Source organism: Chinchilla lanigera, unplaced genomic scaffold, assembly GCF_000276665.1.
Source record: "Chinchilla lanigera isolate Chin_1 unplaced genomic scaffold, ChiLan1.0 scaffold00055, whole genome shotgun sequence".
Classification (NCBI taxonomy): domain Eukaryota; kingdom Metazoa; phylum Chordata; class Mammalia; order Rodentia; family Chinchillidae; genus Chinchilla; species Chinchilla lanigera.
Window position 1 is genome coordinate 9,642,817 of NW_004955456.1, and position 19,024 is coordinate 9,661,840.

A 19,024-nucleotide genomic window follows, 5' to 3' on the forward strand; every position below is an offset into this window, starting at 1 on the left:
CCTGCACCTATTTCTTTAGAAACTATTTTAAGACAAATCTAGCTCCTAGTTTTGGGTTTGTCCCCCCAACTTTCAGGGATGGGAAAGCTGACTGCCCCCACAAACTCACGCCACAGTGATGTTTGGAGGTAAGGCTTTTAGGAAGTCATAAGGGCTAGACGATGTCAAGGGGCGGGGCTCTGGGGCCTTGGGGCCTTGTAAGAAGAGGAAGAGAAACAGGAGCTGCACATGTGCTGCCTTCAGTCAAGTTCTGAGCCTCCAGAATCAGGGGCCAGAACAAACCTTCATTCTTCATAAATCACAGTGTCTGGTGTTTTATTGTAGCAACCAAAAAGGGACAGAGATAGAGTGAATGGAGAGGAACAGAAATGTAAAGGTCAAGATCTCTGATTTGTTTCTTCAGCAGGGCTGGGAATCAATCATGGCCCTAAGGATCATCTTCCCTCTCCACTGTACTGGGTTCTGGGTATGGCCAAAAAAAAAAAAAAAAAAAAAAAAAGGTAAACTCTGTAACTGAACTGAATTTTATAAATAACATTACTTTCATTCAATGCTAGCGTCCATCCAAAATATAATTTAAGTACATAGTAAGCTCAGCAAGTGGAGCAGGCACAGTAGAAGCAAATGTTCTCAAATGTTACTGGTGATTATATCTGGAAATTGGGATTTGGATGGGCCTGTTTCCGTCTTTGTGTGTCCCATAGCATGTGTGGGTTGAATTTATTGTTTAAGCACAGGAAAATTTGACAAAAGGAGAGGTTTGCCCTTTATGAGTATCAGACCATGATCTCTGTCATCCCCAGCCCATGACAGCCCCAAGGGCACCGCTGTTACTGTGGCAGAAGTGAATGGTGCCTTGGAGTTGTGCAGTGCACTGACTGTGCAGCTGTGCATAGCTGCCCTATCTTCCAGCATCTTCTCATTTTTAGTGTTATTTTTAACAATGACTTTTCTTCTAATTATGAGATCACTTCACACAACAGTGAAAATTTTACCCATGTGAAAAATCCCTGTTGCTCCTCTACCAAAAAAAAACTACTATAACTACCAGCTCTATTTTCCCAGGTTACTTTCTTGCTCCCAGTCTAACTTAGCGGCTAATGTAGTTTTATCATCCTAGCTGCTTCCTCCTTAGCATTACAGAATCAATATTTTTCTTGTGTTATTAAAATTTTGTACACACCATTTGTAATGGCTGTGAAATTGTTAAAGTTACAAATATATTATCTTTAACTAATCTTCAAGTTAAATTAAGAAATTTTTGCTCCAAAAAATAAAATCACTCTGATGAACAATTTTGCTCTCACACCTATGTCCCTATTTCAGGTTATTTTTGTGGGATGAGAGTAGAGAAGAAAGTATGACTGTCATTAAGCTTTTTAATACATGTGGTTCAAATTGCTTTTCACAAAGCTTGTTTCAATTTGTATTCTCACCGGAGGATACGTGATTTTTCATTTTCCCAAGACCTTGACAGCAAAGTAGGAACATTCATTCCAAACACTAAATCTTTATTCATTTGTTAGGTTGGAAAACAGCTACCTCAGTATATTTAAAAACTTATTTTAGTTGCTTTGATTGTGAAATGAATCAAAAACTTTCATGTGTTTTCCAACCCTGTGTATTCTCTGTGTCACTGGGCTCCCTTGTATTTTGTCTGTTTTTCTTTGGGAGGGTTTTATTTTATTATTTAAACTAAAATTTTTAATTGAAATCACTTTGCCGTGCTCATGATCTATGAATGAGTGTTATTCACTTCCTCCATAGGATTCCTGGTATACGTATTTCCAGTCTGCCCTATGACTTCCCTATTCAGTTGGTGTATAGATTATTTTACTATTTATGAGCTTGGATACATTATCTGTTTCCTTCCATCGCTTTCGTTCTTAGAAGGTCCTTGTCCCTCTGGAGATCAGACTTATCTCTATTTCCATATGGTTTTCTAATGGTTTCTTTTTCATTTGATGCTGCAGTCCATTTGAGACGTTCTTTGGTATATGATGAGCTGTAAGAATCTAAATTGGTTTCTTTCCCAAAGAGCTGGGCAATTTACCCAATTGTCTTAGGAACAATCCATTCACAGCCTATCATTTTTTGGTGCCTCTTTTACATCTGATCTTACTTCGATAGCCAAAAAATAATAATACACACTTTTAGTTTGAAGAAGAAAAGACAACTCAGTTAAAGACTTATTAATAACTACTGCTGTGTGCCAGGAATTGTTCTCAGAACTCAACACAGTGCAGTAAGGTTTCCTCCCAAAAACCCTATGCAGGAGATGCTCTGATCTCTCCCATTTTGTAGATCAAGGAACGGAAGCCCAGAGGAGCCACACGGCTGATAAAAGCCCACTGTGATCTGAATCCAGCGGGCTGGCTCCAGAGTTCTCCCATGCCCCTGACTATTCTAGACACTGTCCCTGCTGGAAGAGAACATCCAGCTCAAGACGGTTGGCCCCCTACACCTACCCTGTTAATTAACCTGTGCTTGACTTATTTTCTATCAAGGGCACCAGGCAAAGAATAGGAAAACTCATAGCTGGAGGAAAATGAAAGTACGACGTTAAAGGAAGACTATAACTTTATCCTGGTAGTCACTAGAGAGGCCCAGGCAGCTCTTGGAAGGAAACTAAATTGCAGAGCTGGCCAAAGGGTGGAGTTAGCTGTGTCCCTGCTAGGTCAAGAGCACTGGGCACCCTGCTGCTCATCCTGACTGGGTGTTACCAATGTCACCTCCCCATCACCCGAAGGAAGTAATGAGGCAGACACACGAGTGTGTATATAGAAGGATGCTCTCAGCACTGGTACTTAGGATTTGGTCAAAATGGAATCCACACAAATGTCTAGATCTGCAAACAAAACAGTGCATGCAAGACACAGAACCTTATGCGGCCATTAACAGTGTATGGGAAAAGTTGTAATGACACCGGAAAATATTCTCTATATATTATGGAGTAAAATTTCAAATTTTTAGTAAAAATTTACACAAATATACACAGTAAAGAAGACAATATATCAAAATGCACACATTAGCTTTGGTGTCAAAATGCCTACCTCCAATCCTGGTTTCATGAATTATAAGCTCTGTGACCTTAGATAAGTTATATAATTTAAGGTGCCGCTTTCTTATCAATAAAATGGAAATAACACCACTATCTCATAAGGTGAAGGTGAAATGGATATGTATATGAAAAGTGCTTAGAATCAGTGCCTGGCCCCTCAAAAATATTAATAAATGTTCATTGCTATTATTATTATTTGAAAAATTTTCTAAAATGCATGGCTATGGTATTAGAAAAACTATTTTGTTTTTCTAAAAAACAATTTTGTTCTTCTTCAAATTAGAAAAACTAATTTGTTTTTAATGCAAGGTGAGGTGATCTCAACCTAGAGAATATGAGAGGATTCTTCTCTGCTTTCTCTGCTGTTCAGTGGCTCTGGTCACAGCATAGGGCTGAGGAGGATGCCAGTGTCTGCTTCCCTTTATACCAGCTTCCTGCTCAGCGTCTCCACTTACAGGTCCTAGAGGACCTCGATGTCCAAAGGTCTCCAATAGAACTCATCAAGGTCGTCATGCCTGTTGTTCTCCACACTATTGTTAGCCAGACACCTCTTCACTGGATGGTGGCATGGATGGATGGGTGGACGGGTGGATGGATGGGTGGACGGGTGGATGGATGGATGGGTGGATGGATGGATGGTTGCATAGATGGATGGGTGGGTGGATGGGTGGATGGATGGGTGGCTGGGTGGATGGATGGATGTGTGGATGGATGGATGGGTGGGTAGATGGATAGATGGGTGGGTGGATGTACGGATGGGTGGGTGGATGAATGGGTAGGTGGATGGGTGGATGGATGTAAAAAATGAATGGCTCTATTTTCCCATAGCAAATCACACCACAGAATTTGTACAGTAATCCCAGCCTGCAACAGACATGGTCTGAATTACCTCCCCGTAGGCAATGGTATTATTGTATCTTCTCATTTCTGGGTAGACATGGTCCAGGTACCACTGGAAATTCTTACACTTCAGACTCTTCCTTAACGCTCTTCTTTCAGAGACATCACCTATGTCAATCCCCGGATTCTGGAAGCAGAGACAGGCAATGGGTGTCAGTGACTGTGGGACTCTGGCTGGGGTAGGTACAGATGGGGTCCTTTCCAGAGGTCTCAAGCTTAGGGACTTACTGAGAAGGTCATGTGAGGAGAAAATTTGGGTCATCTAGACCTGGGATACGGGAATCTTCCCTCCTGAGTGTACCCCAGTCCTTGCAGAGTAATATCCCCAGCTTAGTCGCCGTCTTTGTCGTTCCTGGGCAAAGGGTTCCCAAGACCCTCCTGTTGAAGACCTGCATCTCTAGCTCCTTCTCTTTCCACATTTCCTCGGCAGTCATCAGTACCAAGGATTAAAGGAATTATTTGATCAAGACAAGAAAATAAATGCCTATAGCCTCCTGCTTCTTTTTTTTTCATACATGTGTAATTCCTCTCTTTGTTGGCTCTCTGTGAAGTTCATTATATGCAGAAGGGAAAATAATTTTCCATTGCAAAGCTTGTAATGATGTTCTAATGAATAATTCACTCTGCTTTTACAGAAATGAACCTGTAATGGGCTGCTGTGTGCTGACAGAGGGAAATAAAGTATCTGAAATACGACTCTGCGGGCTCAGCCACAAGATGGCGGCGCGCAAGTGAGAGGATTCTCACTTGGCTGTGGGGGCGGCCGGGCGACATCTAGCGGGGTGAGCGCGAGAGTTCAAATTATTCCATTCAGAGTTCTTCAACAGCCGAATTGATATTTTTAAAAAGGAAATAAATTCCTTCACACGTTAAACAATAAAATTCGAAAGAAAACCTGAACAGCAATATTTAACTCTTTGCTTGAATATTTTTGAAAATGGCGACTTTTGAGAAGTGGTTGGTACCATTTGCCTTAGGGACCAGTGACTCTAATGTTCCCTTTTTCCTGAGGTTTTGCTTTTCTGTGGCTTTAGTTACCCAAAACTGACCACAGTCCAAATGCACTGAAAGGAATATTCCAGAAATAAACCATCTCTAAGATTTAAGTAACTTTTATCACAGTATATTGTTAGAAGAGTCCTACTTTATTTTGTTATTACTAATCTCATCTGTGTCTAATTTGTAAATAAAACATCATCATAGATAGGTATGTACAGAAAAAAATAGAAAACAGATTGAGTAAGCCTTATCTGAAATACCTGGGACGAGTGGTGTTTCAGATTTAGGATGTTTCTCGGGTTTGGGGATATCCGCATAAACTCTACTGGTTGAGTCCCACTGTGAAAGTCCCACTGTGATGTTCGAATGGATAATTCACTCTACTTTCATAGACCTGAGTCCAAACTCACTGAATATCAGTTTGAAGCTCATCAGGATGCTTGACCTGTGCAGGGTTTGGTACCATCTTCAGATTCAGAGTTCTTGCACTATTTTTGGACACCTCCCCAAGGATAAGAGGGGATCACTGTGATGCGGAAAGCACTGGGCTAGAGTCAGAAGATTGAGCTCTTGTGACTTAGGTCACACCACCTTTCTAGGCAGTGACTTGTCCTCTACCAAACAGGAACAATAGTGACACCTATTCTGCTGACTCCGCAGGGATCTGGGAGGGGCTAATGAAGATGTCACTTCACATCCCTACCCATATGCTATGTGTGGGACCTGAAACAAGTCCCTTGAACCTCTCAGACCCTCAGTTTCCTCATATGTAAGATGGACATCACAATAGCTGCATATCCAGAGAGCTTTTATTGAGCACTTAATATTTGCTAAGCTCTATTTTAAGCTTCATTTTATCTTCAAAGGAGCCCTATAAGGTAAATATCAACAATCCATATTTTTAGAGGAGGAAAATGAGGCAGGAGATTTCTCTGTCATGAAGTTGTTATGAGAATTAAATGAACTTGGGTGCCTGGGACACAGTAAGTGTTCAGCAAATGTTATCTAGCTTTACGTAATAAGAAGGTATAAAAGCACTTGTAGTTTAACAGCTTTCAGTTATGAGAGAGCTTTACATTCTTTAGGATGTATTTCAAAAGTTGTAACAACAATGGTACAAGTTCTTCACTTTTATCCTCTTTACACATAAATCTTGCATTCCTTCAATCACATTTCCACTGTTCTGGGATCTAGCCTCCTGAAACACAGAGGCTGCTGTCTTCTGGTGAGCAACCAGCCCAGAAAAATCTCTTAGGGCAAAGCTCAGATACCTCCAGGTGTTCTGGTTGAGGAGACAGTCCAGATACTGCTGAGAGTGCAGGTCATCTCACTGCGTTACGCAGGATGACACGCAAACATGCTCTGCTGGGGCCTGCTCTGAGCACATCATGTGTGCTAGCTCATTTAGTTCCCGTGGTTATCCTAGGAAGGAGGACCTGCTCTTGTCCCCATTTTATAGCTTAGAACTCAAAGCTACAGAGATCATGAGTGGATTTGGTCAAGATCTCCTTAGTAGTAATCAACAGAGCTGTGATTCAAGCCAAGGACAGTGACTGTTGTTCCCTGGTGGGGCTCCAGTTGCAGGGGAATGGTCCCTGGCATATTCTCAGCAGGATGTGGAGGGAGGGGAAGTGCAGAGACAAGAGACCCAGCCTGCAGCAGGGCAGGGCAAGGCAGCTAGAGCTCCACGGTAGGCCGGGCAGTGAGCGCAGACTAGAGGTCTGGTGCCAAAAGCTTTGGCAAGAACCTTCTGGACACAGCGTATGCTCAAGAGAAGACAGCTAGGTTAGTGTAATAAAGCTGGGATTAGCAAAATAAGACCCTTCTAATCTTTGTAAACAGATTTGAGATTTTGTTATACTTGACTCAGTGTAAAGCAGGGAATCCAAAACTCTCTCCATGAATCTCCCAAAATGCATTCAGAACTTCCTAAGAAGGAGCATCTATCTGGGGGATAAATATCAGTGTATTAAAAGGACCTGTGGCTGGTCATGGTGGCATATGACTGTCATTCCAGTACTTTCGGAGGCTGAGGCAGGAGGGTGGCAAGTTGGAGCCCAGCCCAGGCAAGTTAGTGACTTATCAAGACTCTGATTAAAAAAAAAATTCAAAAAAGGACTGGGGTGGTAGCTCAGTGCAAAGGTCTTGTGGTCCCCAGCACCAGAAAAATAAATAAATACAAGTTTAAAAACTGTTAATTTAAAAATAAAAAATAAAAGGATCTGTGATCTTTCAGACAGTAAAGTTCACTGTTCTTGGGTGTTGGGGAAAGGATGCTGGGTCGTACCTCGAGCGGCAGGTTCCATGCAATGTACACATGAGACTTGTAATCATCCATCCAGACCTCAGCAACCCGGAGAGCGTTCCTCTTGGTGTAGAAGCCGATGTTGCTGTTGTACGGCTTCTTCTTCCGTTCAATGTGGGCCACACGTGAACAAGGAAGGACCTCCATGCTGCCCCCGCAAAGCCAGACCTGGAGACACAAAGTCTTCATCAGCTTGGCAGAGAAGTTCCCAGAGGCCACTGCCCTTTCCCAGGCCCAAAGGCAACGAGGCAGCCAACTTAACATGAATGAGAAACGCATATATATCAAGGTTGGTTTGTTACAGCAGCATAACTTAATCTGACTAAAGCACATAGAAAAGAAGGTTTGGGAGGATTACTATAGACAAGGTAGCTCGGAATATAAAATTCAGCTCCGGGAAGGAAAGCCACACACACCTAAGTGCCCAGTGTGACATACGGCTCTTCTTAAATTCTCAATGGTGTACAACTGGCATCTGTGAAAGTTTTCTTTCCTGGCTGAAATTGTGCCCTGCCAACTAAGCATAGAAATGCATATTAAAAACAAGATCCTCTTTATTCATATCAACACAAGGTATGCATATTGGTCTGGATTTGCAAGTTAACATCCTTTATTTTGGTGATTTAAGAGCACTGGTGCCAATCCTTTTGGAAGTGTCTGATCCAGTGTCATTATAAACAGGAGGTATCACTTGTTACTGGAATACTGTATTCAGATGGAAGGTGGAAATGATGGCTGCTTTTGAGCAATGCAACAGACCGAAGAAGTGGTGCTTATCATCCTTTGCATCCATGCTCAGAAAGCCTTTCTCCAAGGGGAAAGCTGAACCATCCAACTTTTTCCTGGTACCAGTAGAGAGAAAGAGAGAAGAGAGAGAGAGAGAGACAGAGACAGAGACAGAGACAGAGACAGAGACAGAGAGAGACAGAAAGACAGAGAGAGACAGAGAGACAGAGAAGAAGAAAAAGAAGAAGGAGAAGGAGAAGGAAAAGAAGTAGAAGAAAGAGAAGAAAGAGGAGGAGGCGACAACACAGAGCAGTGGCAGGGACCTGTGAGAGGGAGCTGTGTCTACATGAGGGACAGTGCACTGCTGAGCTGACTCACAGTAGCACATACAATGTATACATACATACAATGTATGCTAGACCTGAGTTGGGTCATTTTAGGCCCTGTAACCTTTAGTCTTCTGTAATCACCCACCTGAAAGGTATATGGACACTTCTGATTCTTTAGGTACCTCCCCTGGACCTTTGTTGATTGAATTAGGTGGAAAAATGTGTGTGTGTGTGTGTGTGTGTGTGTGTGTGTGTGTGTGTGTATCTTCTGTTTCTATTTTCTCTCTTTGGCTACACCCCAGGGAAATGATACAGGTGGAAAATTCTCTCACATTTCTTCTTCAAGGAGGAGAATCTAAGCTAAGAGAATAGCAGAGAGTGAGACTCATTTGATCAGGAAGCTCACGCCTAGTTATCTCCAAATGTTGAGGCAGAAACTGCCGCTGGCAGTGGAAGAATGTCAAGTTAAGGAGGCAAAACATGGCGAGAGGCCTGTGGGAAACAAAGGCAAGAAACACGTGTCTTAGAAAGTACAAGATAGCTGAAGTTCAAAGATGGCACAAAACTACAGGTTTCACAGGGATGCTGCAAGATCTGGAGAATGAATGGAAAGACACCCCATGTTCATGGATTTATATTGTTGAGATCACCATATTCCTCCAATGGATACAAAGATTCAACACAATCCTTATCAAAATCTTAGCCAGTTTCTTTACAGAAATTAACAAGATGCTCCTAAAATTCTTTTGGAAATGCAAGTGATTTTTCCAAAATAGCTAAAACAACATTGAACAAAATTAGAGAACTTCACTTGAAACTTTAAAGCTTAACACAAAACTACCAAAATCAAGACAGTGTGGTACTGGCCTCAGACCAGACAAACAGATTAATGCAATAGAGAAAAGAGTCCAGAAATAAACTCACACATTCATGGTCAACTCACATTGGACAAAGGTATCAAGACCATTCAATACAACAAAGAATAGTTTTCCAACAATTATCCTAAGACAAGATGCAAAGAATGAAAATTCCTACCTAATATCATCTACACAAGTTAGTTTAAATTGGATCAAATATCTAAATGTAACAGCTAAAGCTATACAATTCTTAGAAAAAACCACAAGGGTAAAATTCAATTACCTTGGATTAGGCAAATATGTAGTAATGAACAGATAATCAAAATGTAGCATATCCATACAGAGGAATATTATTTGTTAATAAAGAATGAAATATTAATATCTGCTGTCATACAGATGGACCTGAAAAACACATTAAGTACAAGAGGTGGTCACGAAAGTCCACATTTTATGACTCCATTTGTTAAAATGACCACAATAGGAAGATGCATACAGACAGAAAGATTGATGGGGACCTAAGACGAGGGTAAGGGTCAGAGGAAGATGAAGTGACTGCCAGTAAGGATGGAGTGGCAAAAATGTTCCACTGCTGCTTGTATGATCCTTGCACAACTCTTTGATATATGAAACATCACTGAAGTGTACATTAAATGTGCAAACTGCAATGCTGTATGAGTATTTTCAGAAAGCGGATATACAAATAGGTCTACAGAAAGATGGGAATTAAAGATTCATGGACGGGCTTCAGTTTAGGAGGAATCAGGAAAACAGACAAAGCAAAGCAGAGCCCTGTGCAGGCTAATTCCTGAGCAGAGATCAGAGATACAGTCATGTGCAGGGAGGTGCCACGTGGGAACTGAACCCTCAACCAAGTTCTTCCCGAGTCCTTTGCAAGTCATGCAGACCAAGGTCAGGGCTGCCGCCAAGCCTGGGGTGCAGTGCAGCTCATGGGGAGGGGCAGGCAGGCGTACATGGCTGTGGAGGTGAGAGGGTGGAGGAGCCAGGTGGTCCCTTGGGTCAGATACTGAGCCATCAGGCAAGAGGAAGGAGTGCTGTGGGAGGCAGGGACCAGGCGGCTCGGCGCATCTGTCCTGCCTGTAGGGAGATGGGTTTCCTGTCCTGGGCTCTGTGGTGTGGCCATCAGCTGCCACACTCAGTGCACACCAATTCAGAGCTACTCTGCTCTTCCTGGAGATCTGGGAGGAGCAAGAAGCCCTCATACAGCTTTAGGTCCTGAAGGCACATCTTCCTGTTGGGATCCCTCTGTGCCGGTGCGGAGGTCCTATAGCTGGCTCAGGTGGCTGTAATCTTGACAAAACCAAGAGTCCATTCCTGTTGGCATCCTGCCTGCCCCGCCTAGGTGGACACCAGCCCTCAGCCTGTCATGGCCACCCGCTGAGACTGGATGGAGAGCCTTGTATGAGAGAATCCAGCAATGCTACATGTTGTATGCGACAGAAAGTGACGTTAGGGGAACATGCAAGTTGCAGACCACTCTGGAAATATGCAGGGAAGAGTGAAAAGGGGCAAAGGAAAAGAAGAAGCACCGCACACGGGCACAGTTCCTTACACGCAAGGCAGGAGGCAAAATGAGCTCAGCTTGGGGTCCCGAGAAGCAGCCTTAGCCTTGGAATAGTGCCTTGTGCCCTCTGCCCTCTCCTTTTCTGTCCACCTCTGCCTTCTTCTCTCAGCACGCCAATGTCCCTTCTTTCTCTGACAGACCCTGGGACTAGTCCAGAGATTACAGGCAGCAAAAATGCTAACTCATTAATCCTCACAGAAGAGGAACCCAAGGGTCACAGAGGTGAGTTTTGAGGGAGGCAGAACCCCAGTATCAGGAACTGGGGGAGGCAGAACTCCAGCTCTAACTACGTGCCGTAACAACAGGTCTGCCTTTACTTGATGGGCATTGAAGACCCTGACACCTTTTCAGGAAGAGCAGACTTGAGGCCATGGATGCCTTAGTATTCCTCAGCCACAACCTTGCCCTCATCCTGGGAGCCTGGCTGGTGACTCTTCTTTGCACTGTAAGCAGAAAATGTGAGGGAACCATGGAGGTTCTGACAGGCAACATGCATGCATGTCCCAAGGAAGCTCGATGGTACACATGACATCTTCCAGGTCAAAGGTCAAAACTTCCTGCTACAAAAGGCCACTGGGCAGCAAGGGAACCTGGGAGGAGCCAAGGAGCTGAGTGAGTCTCAAGTCTCAAGGGCTCTTCCTTGGGCTGGCTGGGGGTGGGCCCGGGCTGAGTTCCCGGCTGGCTCTAAGGGATGACAAGTTGATGCGAAGATGGCCCATTGCCAAGACAAGAAGTGAAGAAGTTCACAAAAGTAAGGTAAGTATTTTTGAGTTTTAGCAACAAACCAACAATACCTAGCTAAGGCTAGGTATTGCAGAAATGGCTGTCCCTCCTGCCTTGGCCTCTGGCTCTACCTGGGAGGTCTGAAAGCCAAACGGAGTTTCATCAACAAGGGATATTCTGGTAACATTTCTCCAGACTTAAGAACCACATATGTGCATCCCAAGTGCAGCTGATCCCAAGGAAGGTCCTGAGATCTGTTCTCTACACCAGTGTTCATCAGCCAAGATGATGACTTCCCACTGAGTGGAAGACAAGATACCCAAGGGAAACCTATGGGACGTGGGAATGAAGACCTAATCGGTACATCTCCAAGGCCAAAGAGGAAAAGCAGGAGGAACTTCCCCCTGGAATAGCACAGTAGGCTGGGTTTCCTCATATAGAGCAGGGTCTGGAATGGGTCGGAAAGTTGACGCCTTCCACACCAGTGAGGTAGTGGCCATGCATACATGGCAGTGAGCTGGTGTGGGGGTGCATGCCTGTAATCCCTGCTACTCAGGAGGCTGAGGCAAAATAATCACAAGTTCAAGGCCCAGGTGGACAAATAAATGACTTACTGAGATCTTCTCTCAGAATAAAAATAAAAAGGGCTCAGCATGTGGGTCCATTTGTCCAGCATGCATGAGGCCTTGGGTTCACTTCTGTTTTTTTTTTGTTGTTGTTTTTTGTTTTTCTCTGGTACCGGGAACCGAACTCACGACCTTGCGCTTGCCAGGCAGGCGCTTTGCCGCTGAGCTAAGTCCCCAGCCCCCTGGGTTCACTTCTGATGAACCCTCAGAAATGCAAAAAAAACCCAAAGAAATCAAAAGACAAAAAAATCAAAAAGGGTGATGAGCCATCAGAAGGTGTGGTAACTCCAGGAACAGGTATTTATTAATTTGTTTATCAAACTATTACCCACTGGTAGAGCTCTTGCATACCCTTCATGAAGCTCTGAGTTTATTTTCTCTCTCTCTCTCTTTCTCTCCCTCCTCCCTCTGTCCAACCTTCTCCAGTCTACTTTCCAGGGCAGGGTGCTGAAATAGGAAGCATCAGCAGTCAAAGTCTTTGCTCTCTTGAGGCTGATGATCTATCAAGGGACAGACATTAATGGAATCGTCAAAAGCAAAAACATATGGTGAACAGAGCTAACTGCTGTGAAGTAAAGCAACACAATGCTAGAAAGACCAGCATTTAACAAGAAGACACAGTCAGGGGACTTAGAGGGAGCTTCTGTGAGGCAGGGCCATCAAAGTAAAGTCTGAAGGGCTGGGTGGAGCCAGACACTGCCCAGGGAACGTTCTCTCCAGGGTCAGTCGCTGAGGAACCCTTAGTGGACAAGGCTAAAAAGTCAAAACCCTGATTCCTGCTGTGTTTCTATATGTTACAGAGTCTGCTAAAAATATATACATCAGGAAGAGAAAAACATGTCTGAATAGTTTAGTACTAAATTTCTTGAGACATCATGAGATTAATACAAGTTACTTTTGGACTCTAAAATTACAGGAGATGCTCAAAGTGGTGACCATTAATTTCCAGACATTTATTAGTATGATGAACTGCCAAAGTGTGTATACATTTTTTTGCAAACTTTCTATTTTCATAGGCTATAGCCCTGACAAAATTGTTGTTATGTCTCAAAAATGTAAGGCACACTGATTATTTATTCATTTTTAACTACATATATACTATTACACTAAAATATTTTAACTACAAAAAATTGACAGGTATATACAAATTAAAAGTGATATAATATGAATCCTAATGTATTTCCCTCACACCTCTAGTAGATTATCCTATGTACCCCACTTGGAAACTAGTACCCTAAGAACACAGAGGCTATTCTCCCATAATTTCATAGAATTCTAATATTCAAGGTCTGGTTTTATATCACAAGTTTTCAAGGACAGTTGTTTCCCAAAAGCTGCAGGAAGCATCACTTAAGATTAAGTAGATTTGCAGCTGAGATAATTCAGTGAGAGTTTTCAGCTGTGTCATCAGACTGCGAGCAGTGGGCGCCATGATTATGTAAAAGTCACTTTACCAGAGGATTTCAAGGCGCTGCCTGGGGACGACTGTCTCTAGAAAGAGTCTGGGTGCTGATACAGGGAAGGTTCCAAGCAGGAAGACAAGGAGCTCCCTCTCCCCAGATGTCAGTCATGAACAAGAAAGAAACCCAGGTTCCATCCTTGGCATTTCTTCCCCAAACACTGGCCAATCCATCATCCAATACTACAGATGATACCTCTGAATTATGGACTCCATTCACTTCTTAGCATATCCATGGCAACCATCAGACCACTTCCTCTTCCATCTCTTTGGTCCAAGCTACAGCATCTTTCACCTGGATCACAGCCATCATCTCTTGACCTGATTCCATCCAATTTGGCCTCTGCACGTAGCCAGGTTTGAGCTATCTGATTATGCCACATCCCTGAATACTTCGTTGACTCCCACTGCTCTGAAAATAAAGTCCCCACTCTTCAAGTGGCCTTAAGACCTTGCATTTTCTGTCCCCACTGGCATTATCTCTGTAGCTCCTCCCATCCTGCAGTCCTTTATATTCTTCTATGCACCATGATTCTGCTTGTGATGCTCCTCCTCTATCTGCTAAGTAAATGATACTCAGCCTTTAGTTGCATCATCACTTTCTCAGGGAAGCCCCAGAGAAAAGTAGGGTCCCTATTACAAGATCATGTAGTGCTTATCAGAATTGTCATTTTATGAGTGTGCCAGCACTTGTCCAAATCTTACAGAATAAACACCAAGCATGAACCCTCGTGGGAACTATGGGCTCTGGGTAATAAGGATGTGTCACTGGAGGGTCACTATAACCAACAGACCCCTGGTGGGGAACGCGGACAAGGGGGGAAACTATGTGTGGGTTGGGGAGTAGAAATCTCTGTATCTTCTCAGTTTTTCTGTGAAATTAAAATTATTCTAAAAAATAAAGATGAAAAAATAATTATAGAAAGATAACCCTTTAGGAAAGGCATGTGTGTGGGTGGGGGGTATCGAAAAGCCCAGAATCATGTGACAACCTGAAGACCCTTGTGGGCTTGTGACCACCGCCTTAAGCCACCCAGGACCTCAGGACGGTCTGAGGCACAGAGGATCCTGCAGTCTCTATAGCTGTTCCTGAGGATAGGTAGACCCACCCTGAGCTTCTGCTCCAAGATCCTCTTTCATGAGCTCCTTCCTATGCCTGACCTCTATGCCTGTTTTCATACTTGTAAAGAGAGTCTCCTAGGGTGTGGACTTCTTGCCCATAGTACCTGGATGCCCTGTCTTGGGGATCTTCCCATCCCTGGGCTTTGGGCGTGAATGTCTACCCCAGGAGCAGCTCTCGTAACCCCCTCCCTCTCACGGATTATTCTATCAGACTGAAGTCACTTTGAAAGCTATTTAAATCCATGTACACTGTTAAAAGCAACAGGGCAAATTACAGTGGCAGGAAATACCTCATGAGATCATCCATGTGCAGGCAAATTTTAGTCTTTTTAAAACTTCAATAATATATGTTATTTAACGTACTATATCCCAAATATTATCATGACAACATGCAAAAAATTGTAGAGCACTATTAATGAAATATTTCACATTATTTTTAAAGGGAAAAAAGACTTCCAGGCCTTCAAAATCCATTCTATGTATTATTGATGGCATATTTCTATTTGAATGTGAATTTGTATAGAATATATATGATGTGTATTTAGATTTCATAAGGTTTAAGTAGAAGAATTAGATTTTGATATCCAAATCATTCCAAAAACTGAAACAAGTGTCAGTCTTTAAATCTGAGTTTTGGGGCAAGAGCTCAACCACTAAGTAAACATAAAGAGCAGCTCATTTCCTGACAATTCTGGATTACCAACATTTTATTGTAGTACTGCAGAAGTAGCAATATTTCCATATGGTTAAATAAGTTACCATTGGGTGTGATTTTCCATAGGCAATTGTTTAGAACTCTCATTCTCAGGGTTTTCCCGTTTCTGTGCATCATTCTTTTAAAAAACTTTTATTTTTATTAGTACCAGTTTGCAGTACATAATGTTTACATTAATCATGGGGAGTTTGTCAATGTTCATAGTCTTTGGTCTGTTGGTAAAATCTGATTTTTTTAAAAAAAACAAACCACAGATTTCCAGCTACGAGAACATTTTAATTTGCTTCCCATCTTTCTCAGAACTTCCCAGAAGAGAAAGCTCATGCTCCTGATAATTTTCCCAGCGCTCCCCCTCTGCTATCCTGGGTGTAGTGAGCGGATTCTGCCCAGTTTAAATGCACATTCTCTTTCACGAAATTGGATGGATGCATAATAGCTTTCCTCCTAAAATCTTTTTTCTTTTTTTACAAAAATTCAATTTCAATCTCTGCTTTATTTATTATTGTTTCTCAGAAATAGGATTTACAAACGCAGACCTCAAGATATATCTCAACTGAAATACCCCAGTGGCAAGAACCCTAAATACCTGGATTCTATTGCCAGTCCACGCAAGTCATTTCCCTTCATATGAGATGAGGAATTATAAGGAAGCTCAGTAAGGGACTTGTAATTGGGAGGGGGGAAAAAGGCACATTGAAAACAGCTTGATTTATTGAGCGTGGAAAAGGTGCTGGGATGATGTTTTTCCTTTGGATTTCTGTTGCCATTGTTACTGCACTTGAAAGAATAATACTGGGGAGGGAAGAATAATATGGTCTATGCTCACCAGCTTAACATTCAGCCAAGCCTTAAACACTGAGTGTGACTGCACACCAGTCATCAAGGATCGGGCTTTCTGTGCTGGAAAAATGGCTCCAAGAAGCCTCAGGGTGTTGAGGTTGGTTGTATTCTGCCTCTCCCTTTCCTATTTCCCTTCCTTTATTCCCTCATCCCTCCCTCTCCTTCCTGCCTTCCCTCTGTCCCTCCTCCCTAGGGCTTCCTGGCGCCTGTTTCCCCTTGCTCCCATTTCTGTTGTTTCTCTCACTCCCACACTTCCTCCTCTGCGTGTCCCTCCTTTCTCCACAGCAGCTTCAAGGAAGCAGGTACGAAGTGTCTAAGTGCTCTTTGCATTCCCAGCACCCATCTGATGCCTTTACCATTTAACAATTACATTCCTGCGTCAATGGGCTCAGTGCCATACCCATGTTGACTAAGACCAGGCCTCAGAGTGAAATGTCGCCAAGGAGTTAAAGATAATGTAGACTCGGTTCCCCCTGCCAGAGTTCACTGTTTCCTCTGCTTCCTTGCAGCTTAATGTTAGACGGCCAGGTAAGTGCTGGAAGCGCGGGAAGAGGGTGGGTGATAACGCTGTATTCACTTCCTACCCGTGCCTATCGGACATCCTTCTACTAGCATGTCCTATGCGTTTTGCCCAGAGAACTGGTAAGGTGCAATGATAGATAAACTTGGTTAGCTCTAGGAGGAAAGTGAATTACGTTTATTCTGTTTTTAACACCAAAGGACCAGTGATTTGAGAGTGTATACGGGGATCAGGACGGGAGTTCCTGGGTCTGTATATTTTAAAAAATATGATGTCTCATGCTCCAAAAGATCCTCAAAGCTTATGATCACCCACTCTGATTCTCAAATTCTTGAACAAAGCCAGCATGGTCCAGGCTAAATAAAAGTAACCACTGCCAGTTGTTCTTCCTAGAAATCAGCAGAAAAGGACAGGAGGACCGGGCTGCCTGTAGCTTGGGGCCAGGTCTAGTGACAGGCCAGGTCTGCTCACCCATTATGGCTGTTCCTGCCTAAATAGCCCACCTAGCTCCTGGCCACCCTCATGGAAGGTCTTCCTGTTCTTTATAATGCAGACAGCCGTGTCCTGAGACATATTCCAGTGAGAACCCAGAATACCATTTACTGAATCCTCTCTTGTCCGGTAGATGCCCAGGGCATGGGGTGGGTTGCTCTCTCCAGCACTACGGGGGTTAAAAATGGAAGAATCCTCATGAAGCTCAGGTTGAATGGGGACCACCAAAGCCAGGGCAGCGCACAGCTACAAAGTGTGGCTGCTAGAGAAGCACATACAACAAACCATCAGGACCAAACGCTAGAGATAAGGACCCAAAGCCAAGGCGGAGCCAAGGACAGTGGGAGAACTGGAAAGGAGAGAGATGGAGGCGATGGTGAGAGGTGCTAAAGCAGGGCCCCGCCACCTGTGCAGGGGGGAGGAAGCAGATGTGAACCCACCTGAACAGCAGGGAGTAAATGTGGGGTTTAGCAAGGTATCATACAGAGCTTGGTGCCAATTTGGGGCCCACATGGTGCCCCATGAGCCATTTTGTGGCCAGTGCATGACATTATATTACAGATGCACAGAGGGGATTTTCAGTACTGGGTTCAAATCCTGACTCTTGGCCGTGGATAAACAAAGACATTGCCAATTACTACTCCCAGAAATCACAGAGGGCAGAAGGTGTGAAGGGGCTTAGTGTTAGTGGTCCAGGCGCAGGAGGGTCTAATGCCTCACAGGCTTCTCCTTCAGCCTGCGATGAGGGGTGTGACTTGTCACTCTTCTCTGACCTGCTACACCCAGGAAACCACAGGTGATGAACTCATGTACATGCAGCCCTCAAGAGAAGAGAGGGAGGGAATAGCTAGACAGCAAATTTAAAGACTCTACTATGCAAAGAGGCTAAGATGCTGAGGCCTTTGCAGGGAGCCTGGTGGCCCAAGGCTGTGCACACTCAGGAGCTGGTCCCTGTCCTGTTGAGTTTTCCTTTGCTTCCTTCAATTCTGGAAGTTTCCAGAGCCTTTTTAAAAATTCTATCCCATCATTTTCTTTTTGTAGACATTGCACAGCATGTGGACTAACTTTTGAAATTGGGAACTAGTAGTACTCGGGCTAGAAACTGTGGCAGTCAGGGAGATGTGGGGTTTCTGAAATTGGTGACGAGCTGTAAGTAAGGTAAAGGACAGAGATGCTGGTCCATGGCGTAGGCTGCAGCATCAGAGCCCAGGACTGTGGGTGGTACATCCAACCCTGTCATGATTGATGGTCAGCTGGGAAGGAGGTGGCCTCACAGGTGGGGAAGCTGTCACAGGAGGAGAATAGGAAGACCAGACATTAGAGGACATGGTGTCACCCAGGACTCTTGGCAATGCTGGATAATCTAAAACATGGAAAGCCAGGCATGGTGGTGCATGCCTCTAATGCCATCATTCTGGCAGGCTGAGGAAAGAGGATAAGTTCACTCCCAGCCGGGGCAACACAGTGATGCAGTGAGAAACTATATCGAACTAAAAAATAAAAAAAGGTTGAGGATGTAGCTCAGTGCAAAGGCCTTGTGTTCACTTTTCAATATCCCTGAACAAAAACAGCACAAAAAAACCCAGTAGAAAAACAAATAACAGTTGTCAGCTCACTTGCGTCTAGGCACAAAATGACTCTCAGAACCATTATAGGATCCCTGATGGCTTTACATTCGCTGTTTGGTGCATTATAACATCAGCTGACTTCACAACATCTTGAAGATTTTCATGTAAACATTAGAGCACTGACTAGGAGAGGAGCCTGC

General features: G+C 43.7%; 1 protein-coding gene across 1 annotated transcript in view; it reads right to left on the reverse strand.

Moving 5' to 3' along the window:
- The window catches only part of Wbscr17 (Williams-Beuren syndrome chromosome region 17), a 454,663-nt gene that overhangs the window by 30,083 nt on the left and 405,556 nt on the right, over nt 1–19,024 (reverse strand). The window contains exons 7-8 of the mRNA XM_005396732.2: nt 7,248–7,433; nt 3,951–4,088 (exon numbers count right to left, since the gene is read on the reverse strand). Coding sequence (XP_005396789.1) covers nt 3,951–4,088; nt 7,248–7,433 — 324 coding nt within the window. The remainder of the gene's footprint in view (nt 1–3,950; nt 4,089–7,247; nt 7,434–19,024) is intronic.